General features: G+C 37.1%; 1 protein-coding gene and 1 pseudogene across 1 annotated transcript; one reads left to right on the forward strand and one right to left on the reverse strand.

The window, feature by feature from the left end:
- LOC118056055 (proline dehydrogenase 2, mitochondrial) lies at window positions 1–2,479 on the forward strand. The gene is made up of 4 exons (XM_035068161.2): window positions 1–680; window positions 1,190–1,835; window positions 1,928–2,168; window positions 2,271–2,479. Exons 1-4 carry the CDS (start codon window positions 84–86, stop codon window positions 2,308–2,310), a joined length of 1,524 nt encoding a protein of 507 aa, XP_034924052.1. The 5' UTR covers window positions 1–83; the 3' UTR covers window positions 2,311–2,479.
- Window positions 2,480–5,036: 2,557 nt separating this feature from the next.
- On the reverse strand, window positions 5,037–8,694 carry LOC118056046 (probable inactive ATP-dependent zinc metalloprotease FTSHI 3, chloroplastic; annotated as a pseudogene).
- Between the last annotated feature and the right edge of the window lie 2,281 nt (window positions 8,695–10,975).

The following is a 10,975-nucleotide window of genomic DNA, read 5'->3' on the forward strand; positions in this document are numbered from 1 at the left end:
CTCATTCCCATCTTTCTTATAACATAGGATTTCTCCTAAAAATTTGAAAAATTACAAAATAAAAACCTTGATCTCCAACTTTCATGGCCCCAAAACTTCTGCCACCAAAACAACTCCAAAACCTCCGTTTCTTTATCACAAGGTCTCTCCACACCTCCTCCTCCTCCTCCCCTTCCCCGTCCTCGTCCTCTATATCCACCGCCGCCGCAGTCTCTCCTCTAAACTTGGCTGAAAAACCTGAACCCGCTTTTCAAAAACCACTCACCGCCATCAAAGATCATGCAAAACCATCATCTATCCTAGACTTTCATGACCACCAAAAACTTTTCTCAAATTTGCCAAGCACCAAACTCTTGCATGCATCTTTAAATATTTACCTGGCTTCTATAAGTCCTATGGTTGATTTTGGGATGTGGGTTATGAACTCTAGGCTTATGGAGACAGATAATATTTTACGTGCTGCTATGATAAAGATCGTAAGGCATACGTTCTTTGAACATTTTTGTGCTGGAGAAGACGTTGTTGAGGCAGGAAGGTGTATTAAGAAAGTTAATGAATCTGGTTTAAGAGGGATGTTGGTTTTCGCTGTTGAATATACAGGTGATAATGATGCTTGTGATCAGAATTTGAAAGGGTTTCTTGATACTGTTCAATCTGCCATGTCTCTTCCTCCATCTTCTGTAAGATTTCAATTTTCCTTAATTTTAGCCCTTTTTGTTTATCGATTTTATTTCTCTTTCCAATTTTTTTTTATCCGTTAATTAGTTCATATTAGCCAGAGAGTAATTTACTTTTGAAATTAGATACGGGTCCTGCAGTATATGTTAGTTTTACAGCTTGGAATGCTAGCAGAATCCTTCAACATGTGTAAGCAAGCTGTGTCCTGTTGGATTCCACCTGCTCATGGTGTACGCTATTGACCGTAAGAATTTGGAAATACATGCATCACAGAAAATGACAGCCAGAGCATAGCCAGATTAGTTGAATATTCTTCTTGAGAGGTTTCCTCTCAGAAATTGAACACACTAGCTACAAGAGCACATCTTTCCTTCGGTTTTATGGCCCGGGTATCCTCGGGCTAGCTTTCGTGTATCCTACCAAGTTTCTTTTGTCTTTCTTTGATGTTGTGAGAAAGAAAACAATCCTGATGTTGAGTGCTAATTTTATTATTTTTGTGTACTTACATCAGGTGAGCAGTGTGGTGGTAAAGATCACAGCAATTTGCCCCTCAAGCTTGTTAGAGAGAGTTAGTGATTTGTTAAGGTGGCAACAGAGATATCCTTCCTTCAACCTTCCATGGAAACAGAACAGTTTTCCACTTTTTTCTGATTCAAGCCCCTTGTATCATACTCTTAAAAAACCAGAACCATTAACCCCACAAGAAGAGCAAGATCTCCAGTTAGGCCAGGAGAGATTGTGGAAACTATGTGAAAAAAGTGTCCAGGCCAATATCCCATTGACGGTGGATGCAGAGAAAACAGCTATTCAACCTGCCATTGATTACTTGACATATTCGGCAGCGATCAAGTACAACAAAGATGATAATCCCATTGTGTATGGCACAATTCAAGCCTACTTGAAAGATGCAAAAGAGAGATTGTTACTTGCAACTAAAGCTGCTGACAAGATGAGAGTCCCTATGGGGTTCAAGGTAGTGAGGGGTGCTTACATGTCTAGTGAAAGTAAATTAGCCTCTGCATTAGGTTATGATTCTCCCATTCACAATAGTATTCAAGAGACACATGCTTGCTACAATGATTGTGCTTCGTTCATGCTTGAAAAGATCGCTAATAGCTCGGATGCAGTCATTCTTGCAACACATAATGTTGAATCAGGTAAAGATTTCAAGGAAACATATATATGATAAATTACAGCTTTTGTAATAGAAATTGGATTTGATACAGGATGTTCTGTGTACATTCTATAGGGCGATTGGCAGCAACGAAGGCACTAGACCTGGGGATTGGAAAGGGGACTCCAAAGCTTGAGTTTGCACAGCTATATGGAATGTCAGATGCACTTTCATTTGGTTTAAGCAAGGCAGGTTTTCTAGTTAGCAAGTACATGCCGTATGGACCTGTTGAGAAGGTTATCCCTTACCTTCTAAGGAGGGCTGAAGAGAATAGGGGACTTTTATCTACTTCAAGCATTGACAAGGAACTCATGAGGTGAAGTACTTTAACACCGACTCAAGAATCTGAAAACAAATAAGGGTTTTAGAAAATGGTCTCAAGTGACAATCGTTTTCCTCATTTTTTGTTTCTCTGCAGGAAGGAGTTGAAGAGAAGACTTAAAGCTGCAATCTTCTGAGGTGAAAGTTCAAAGCTCTGAGCGACATGCCGACAACAAGGTCTAGAATTGGAAGATGATCGAAAATGTACATATGTAATCAAAAGCAAATTGCTCACTAGAACAAAAACAGTTCACGTAATCTTGAAAAAATAATGTTCAGAGCAATCTTGCAGCAGATTTTATTGTTTCTTCCCTCTGCTCTCACAACAACTCGACAACATTCTTTCCTTACCCTCAAAGGGACAAGCCTGATTGTTTGGATCTAAATGTGAAAGCTAACTGTAAGCAAAGAGAGCTTTCATGAGTTCAGTAGAGTGCTTGGACATCAAAGCTTGAAGGAGACTTGCTATCATTAATTCTGTCATTCAAATTCACATGGTGGGTAATCAGCAAATTAACGAGTGTCGTAAAAAATGATTTCTGAGCAATCTGAGCCTCAACATTGTCACACTGCAAGGACAGATTCTTAAAAAAAAAGAGACATTTGAAAAGGGCACTGTTTCCATGAAATGAATGGCTGCAATTAACCCCAGCTACGAGTATTTGCTAGCCTACTTATTTTAACAAATCTTTTTAATTCTTGGTGTCCCCCCGCCCCACCAAAATTAAGGAGTCACTGCTTATGGTGGAGTGATGTGGAGATCAGAGCACTTATTTTTTTGTGGTAGGTCAAAAGATAAAATTGCAACTGAACATTAGATGACGTGGGAAAAAGATCCAAAATGTTTTCATATTTTTAATATCAACACATAAAAACAATTTAAAATATTAAAAAAATAATTTAAAATACTAAATATTAAATTAAAACAAGTTAAACAACCCCTAAATTTGCTATAAGAAAAAAAACCAGCTTTGATCAACCCAAACAAGATAAATTAGGTTTTAGTTAGGGCAGGTGAAATTTAACAAAACTATTGTTTCATTGCTCCATGGAAATTCCAGAGACTATATAGCAAAACCAAAATTTTAATATTCTTCAAACGACAAAATGATGGTATGTATAATTTGGCCTTGAAAAACAAAATGAGAAGCACACCTAAATTAATCTTTGCTTCTTGGCAACCGTCACCTTCATCTTGTGTCTTCTGTCCATTTCTCTCCCCAATAGGAAAGAACTTAAGGTACATGAAATGTAAGGAAAGAAAGTCCCAACAACTTGCTCTAATAGTGGATGTCAAAATCATACCAATTGGAGTCCCAACTAGTTGGGAATACACTTTATTTGCCGTGACAGATGAGTAGAAGAGCATAGCATTTCCAAGAACATGACAGGTATAGATAGAAACCAAATAAAAGATTCCAAAGCCATCTACCACTGCCCATCACAGCTTAGCTAGCTGCCATGAATGCTGATGTTATCGAAAGCATGATAATGAAAAGAAAGTTATTGCCAGTCCAGGGACATGATGTGGCTGGTTAGATCCACATGGGCCAAGTCCTTGCAATAGTTTTCCAGGAGGAGATTATGACAAAAGGGAAGATGAAAGTGATTCTGTAGAATTTTCTGCACTATAAGATTCAGAATGATGCAACTGCATATGAAAGCAAAAAGGAAGGTTCACACTTTCAAGCAACGATTTAGTTGACAAATCAAAATGTTCTGCTGTTAAGAGGATGTGATCAAGGATCACTAAGTTGGTATCGATCGAAACCAAATAAAAGATTCCAAAAGCCATCTACAGTCCACATGGGCCAAGTCCTTGCAATATTTTGCCAGGAGGAGATTATGACAAAAGGGAAGGTGAAAGTGAATCTGTAGAATTTTCTCCACTATAAGATTCAGAATGATGCAATTGCATATGAAAGCAGCAGGAAACCCAGTAATAAGCCCTCTGGCTCCAAAGGATCACTCACATCATAAAACGGGAGGTTCACACATTCAAGCAACACGGTGGGGGGGGGGGGGTGAAAACGACTAATCAGCGACCAAAAGAAAGAACTAGCCTGATTGAACAAACAACATGCTAGAGAAAAGTTTTTAGTTGACAAATCAAAATGTTCTGCTGTTAAGAGGATGTGATCAAGGATGATTGAAAGTGAAAAGCACTAAATTACTGATAGCAAAGGGACCCCTCAGGGCATATTGCCACAATGCGACCCTATGACAGTATGATCAAATAGTGCAGCGGGGATAAAATGTGTCATCGAACTAATAAGCAGTGCGCTCTGGTTCTACTTGACTAGGCCTCGTGCTCATCCGAGGAGTTTACATAGGAAAGTGCAAAGGATTTCTTTACGAACCACAATGTGCCATTATTAACTTGACAGATTTCCATCACAGATCTTGATAACATTTGTCACCTGATTCCATATAACCGGATCCATGCTGAAGATATGGAAAAGAAAATGTTATACTACATTGGTATGAAAAAAGATGCACAAGAATAACTAGAAAATTGTAGTCAACAAGTATCTTGCTACTATTTTTCAGGTCTTCCACTTTCAGGATTGGAATAGAGAGTCGAAGAAAGAGGGTTATATTTTCAGCAGTATACTTTGTAGCATAAAACGCAGTTAATGTACTCATCATTTACATGTCATCACATATAGGGGATCAACCCAGAATTGTTATGAATTATGATCCTCTCAGCCAAAGTATATTGGACACTTCAAAATCATCTATTCTTGGGGTGCGGACATTGAAAAAGATAAGAACCCAGTATGCTTTAATGATAAAATGTCATCCGACTTCAAAGCATACATCATAGATGGTTATTCCAGCACCCATCGCACAAACACCAGAATGACAATTCCACTAATTTGAATATATATCTTGTGGTAAATTTATCGATAGACATCAAAATTTTGTACATAATCAGACCCTAGAAAAACCTAAATAACCAAAAACAAGAAAATGTAACCACAGTAAAAGTAAATTGAAACAAAACCTACTTTTCAGCTCAGGGTCTGGTAACCTAAAGAGCCTTGCAAACCATCCTGTCTTGTGTCATTCGTTCCCATCAACGAAGGAATCCATGGGAACAATTTGCCCAGCTCTTTGCTTATTGTACTGGGCCTTAGTTGCCTGTCCCCGATTCCAAACTTTGCTCTTTCAATTGCTTCCATTACATCTTCCCTTGTTACAATGTCTCCACCTGCAAAAACCAAACTTACTTGATTCATATTTAATAATAAATGATATAATTATTCTCGAGGTATCTAATGCATAAAGCTTGCACTATAAAAAAGGGTATACAAAATTGGGGAGTGGGGTAGAATTACTCAATGAAGATGCAATGAAAAAGAATGGAAATAAAATGATGGCCCACCACATGAGGACAAGGCTACTATCTGTAGTGGATTCAAATTGTCATTGTAGATGGTAAAAGACCAGATAACAGCTTATTTATAACATAAACCTTACCTCTTCGAGCAGCAAGTAAAGCAGCTTCATTAATGATGTTTGCAAGATCAGCACCTACAAAGCCTGGTGTCAGTGAAGCAACTAGATTGCAGATAAGATCTGCATCTTCATCTAAAGGAACCCCTCTCAAATGTACAGCCAAGATCTTTCTCCTTCCTTCTTCATCTGGTTCTCCAACAACTACCTTTCTTGAAAAGCGACCAGGCCGGCAAAGGGCTGGATCCAAAGCTTCCGGCCTGTTAGTTGCTGCAATAACCACCACTTTCATTTCTGACTCAAAACCATCCATTTCAGTCAGCAACTACAGAGGCAAAAAAAAGTCAGTTGCGAGGACAACTTTTATTTGGAACACAATAAAACATGGTAATTCAGAAATTTGGAGGAAAATCTGAAGTCAGAGGATTTAGAGTGACAATGCTAAACAATGAAAAAACAAGCAAGAAAGACAGTTGATTTATCAGAAGTTGACAAGAATATAATATGCAAGGATAGACATGTCTCTGAAGTTTAACATAGTAATTTTGGCAATGAGTATAGTACCTGACAAACATATGTAATATTTAGATGAAGGTGCACACCAATAATGCAAAAGATCGCATAAATATAGGATTCAGTAAACTACAATATATCCAGTAAAAAAATGGAAACACTGCAAGAGATGCAAGAAGGTTTGAATGATTAAGTTACCTGGTTTAGTGTTTGATCCCGTTCATCATTGAAACTTCTACCACGTTTTCCCCCAACTGCATCAAGTTCATCGATGAATATAATTGATGGAGATGATTTTCTTGCCGCATTAAAGAGATCTCTAATCCGAGCTGCTCCTCTACCAACAAACAACTCCACAAATTCACTGGCAGAGACACTGAAAAATGGTACTCCTGCTTCTCCAGCAACTGCACGTGCCAGTAATGTCTTCCCTGTTCCTGGGGGACCAACCAGCAATACACCTCTAGGTAACTTTGCTCCCAGTTTTTGATAATTCATAGCTCCTTGCAGACACAAAACTATCTACAAAGCATGAATCACATCAATGAGTTTAATATAGATATTCTAGAAAGATCCATCAACATAATGGAACCATCAGTGTCCATAAACAGAAATCTTGCAAGACAACACAAAGTATTGAGCTGGTCTCAGATTCAGATTCTAAGTAGGAAATATAATTAAGAGAGATGTCAAGGTATGTATACAATTCTTTATCAAGCAGCTTCAGCAAAGATCAAGAAATCTCCAAGAGGATATAAGATATGGTTGGACAAGAAAGCAGCAAGACATCACCTTGCTCAGACTCAGAAAGCCTCATGCATAACTTGGGAGTTAGCAAAGAAGTTCAAGTGAGATTAAAATTAGCTTTATGACGTCAAATGCAGACTTATAACCCCATTAGCATCATATGTAACAACTTCAAGAGTTCTTTATAGAGCAAATACAGCTCGATTACAAAATGGTTAATAATAGAGATACATAAAGTTAGACTCATTCGTTAATCCCCTCCACTAAATCTTATTATTCTATTATAATTGTGCAGATGAACATAGAATTGAAGTAAACTATGACTCTTGACACTTGCTTCTTGCTTCAGTAATAAACAGATAACTGGAGGTTGTTGTTGTGTTTTTTTTTTTTAGAATTATATCTGATATCATTTTATTTCGAGGAAACTTTAATAGGGGAATTGCTTACCTCCATGAGTTCTATCTTAGCAATATCAACACCCTCCACATCATCAAAAGTGACTGCCTGATTATTTGATCGCCTCTTTCTTGCTGGGCTATTAGCAGCAGAAAGTTGGCGATAGAGGAGCCACATCATAGGAGTCAAGGGAATCCACAAAGATATTATAGTTATAAGCAAACTCCTTATTGACATCAGAATTGATTGAGGGGCTGAGCTGTATGCTGTTCCCTTTGCTCTCATCAAAGTAAGAAGAAATTTCTCGTCACGATCTACTTTCCTTGTAGAAAATTGCCACTCTGGGGTGGAAGTTCGTGGCCTTGAAAATTTCTTAAATACATCTACCTTGATGCCAGACCAGTTTTGCTCACACACCTTCTACTGCAACTGTTTCAGCTGCATTCTCATCTGGAAGATTTAATACTGAAGATTTGTCTTCTGAGTTTTCAGTATTTTCAGTACCCACAGAGTCTGTGTTATAGTATATACGACGGGATCCCTCTTCAAATAAGACGTTTGTAACATAGCCATTTTGAAGGCTGGCTATCAATTCTGAATAAGGAACAATCTTTGGAGATGGCAACGCAGTTAATCTCAAAAACAAGTAGCACATTCCCAATGCAACAGAAAATTGAAGTGTAAAGTGTCATTCTTTTTATATTCCTTTCTCAAGAACATTCCAAAATCATTCAACATCGACCTAATTGAAACTCCCTTCAATCTTATTTTCAATAGCCGCAGTCTTGTTTTTCAATCTAAGTGAAAAACCTCTTCCTCAAATTACCGTTTCCTCTTTTCCTCAAATGGCTCTCCTCATCTCCACTTTTTTCACTCAATGGTCTAAATGAGCTTTTACAAGACAACCCATTTTGAGACTTACAACCACTACAAAACCCCGATAAATGAACCCCGGTTTTTCCATCATAAAATGATGACCTAAACTTGCTCCTCCAAAGCAACAAATGTTGGAGTTTGCCAGCACTGCAAAGTCCCAAAGAAGGGATCAAAACTGGACTGTAACAAACAGTTGAATATCTCTTCAAAGATTTAGTATTTCCATTATTGACTCCAGAGTTCAGTTTTAAAATTCAAGAACCGTTATTGCAAACAGCAGAAAAAGAAGCCATGCCTCTTCAAAACAACAACAACTAACTTTACCAAGAAAATCAAGAAATATCCATTACTAGCATGAACCTGTCATTTGGGATTCCGCAATAAATCATACATAAGAACCTGCTATAAACCGTCGAGACCTTAACGAATTGACGTGGTTCTTACCTGGTTTTCGTAGAAATTGGAAACAAACTGAGGAATGGGCAACTACTGTATTTGTGCTTGTTCAGCAGTGAAGATAAGAAAATTTTTTTGGGTTTATAAGAACCCGAAGATTGGGTTTTTTCACTCTATAGCAATAATCACACGTGTGGTGCCTGTACTATAGTTGAGTCCCCATATTACTAATTTGATCAGTTGAGTCCTTTTAGGAGATAAGGCTTAGCAACTCCATTAGCATTGATCTATGGAACTCTCATATTAAAAACGTTTCGAGTTTTATCTCAGATTTTAAAACTCTTTAAAATTGAGAAAATAAAAAAAAATCTTGTCTATTTTAATGTGTATTCCTGATTACTCCCCTATATATATATATATATATATATCTCAATTACTTGCTTTGTATATATTCCAAATCTATAAATAGAAAAGAATAAAGATTGACACTACACCGTTTTGAAAACACGGTATAAATCGTGTTCTATAAAAATTAAATTTTTTTATATGTTTTGGATCATTTTGATGTGCTGATCTCAAAAATAATTTTTTTTAAAATAAAAAAAAATATCATTTTAATGCATTTCAGCACAAAAAACATTTTGAAAAGTAAACCGCGGCCACACTCCCAACCAAGCTTACATGGTAGGTAGTTCCTCACATAAATTAATGGTTTTTTTTTTTTTAGTTTTTACATGTTCTGGTTTTTTTTTAAAAAATTATTATTAATTTTGGCACATGCATATTCATTAATGTATTATTTATGCTATTGAAATATTAGTTTATTCAAAAAATATTTAAATTAAATTTATTGAGCTACTTTATATGTGTCATAACCCAATTTTTTACCATTTTATCTTTATTATTATTTTATTTATGGAAAAGGATGAAAAAATTGATGAAAAAATAATAATGATGATGAAATAAATGAAGAATGAATTAAATTTTGGGTTAAGGGCAATATGAATGAAAGTTTTGGGGTTTAATTAAACTTTGGGAATTAATCTAATTAAGTTTGGAATTAATTTGTTTAATTAAGGGTTTAATTGAAGAATTGATAAATTTTTAGACTTAATTAAGCTTGGAATTAATTTAATTCTTCCAATCAAGGATTTAATTGGAGAATTGATAAGTTTTGAGACTTAATTAAGCTTGGAATTAATTTAATTCTTCCAATCAAGGGTTTAATTGGAGAATTGATAAGTTTTGAGACTTAATTAAGCTTGGAATTGATTTATTTAAATCCAATTAAGGGTTTTAATTGGATAATTGATAAGTTTTGAGACTTAATTGGTCTTGGATTTAATTAAATTAATAAAATTAGGGACTTAATTGAGGAATATCAAAGTTTAGAGTTTAATTGGGTCCAAATTGCAAAACTTAAAAATACAAGGACCAGCTTGAAAATGGCGCGGAAATACAAGGATCCAATTACATTTTATCCAGGGGCTTGATTGCATGATTTCAGAACTTCAGTGACTAGATTGCAAATGGCCATTCCCATCACACAAACGGCGCCGTTTCTAGAAACCAACCATCGCCTTCTTCGTCTCCTTCCACAGGAACGGTTTCTGCAGTAATGGCTTTGAAGCCGTTTCAATTGCAGAGATGCTTGACATTCCCTGGCTATAAAGCCAGAGAAGATGAGAGAGCGCGAGAAAAAAGGAGGGGAGTGGGGGTGGAAGAGAAACACAGAACCGGGAGGGAAGAAAAAAAGAACCCAGAAAAGAGGCGAAAACAAAATACCCAGGGGGATTGAACAGAGTAATAAACCCAGAAAATAGAAGGAAAACCCAGCACCAAGGGGGGGCAAAACAGGGGGAACCAAGGCAGAAATCAACCCAAAAAAAAAAATACAGAGTCAAGAACAAAAAGGGGAACCCGAAAACGAAACCCAGAAAACAGAGGAAAAATACCTAGAGCAAAAACAGAGACTAATGTAAACGTAAAATCCAGAAAACCAACGATTGACATCACCGTCTTCTCGATCGTCCCCTGCAAATCAGAAACAAGAAAGCAAGGAGGAAGAAAAGGAGATCGAAGAAAACAGTGATCAGTGTTTCTAGCACTGCCTTGGTCTCAAAACACAAGCAAATAAAAAAGAGAAGGCGCACGCATTGGATCAGTTTCGGTCATCCGCCCTTCACTTTCAACCTCGGGTCATTAGCAGCAGGAATAGGGCCAGGAGAGCGCAAGGAAGGGAAGAAGGCTGCCCTGCCAAGCGTGGTTCAAGCACCAACAGCCCTCGACTTCGTCTTCACCTTCAGGAGCAGCGGACCACAGGTAAGTTTTCTTCATCTCTTCCCGCTTTGCATTATCCTTTGACTGGCCGTGAAATTAATTAGCTTTCCCCAAGTGCACGCACGCGTGGTG

The sequence above is a fragment of the Populus alba genome, chromosome 4 (genome assembly GCF_005239225.2).
Source record: "Populus alba chromosome 4, ASM523922v2, whole genome shotgun sequence".
NCBI lineage: Eukaryota > Viridiplantae > Streptophyta > Magnoliopsida > Malpighiales > Salicaceae > Populus > Populus alba.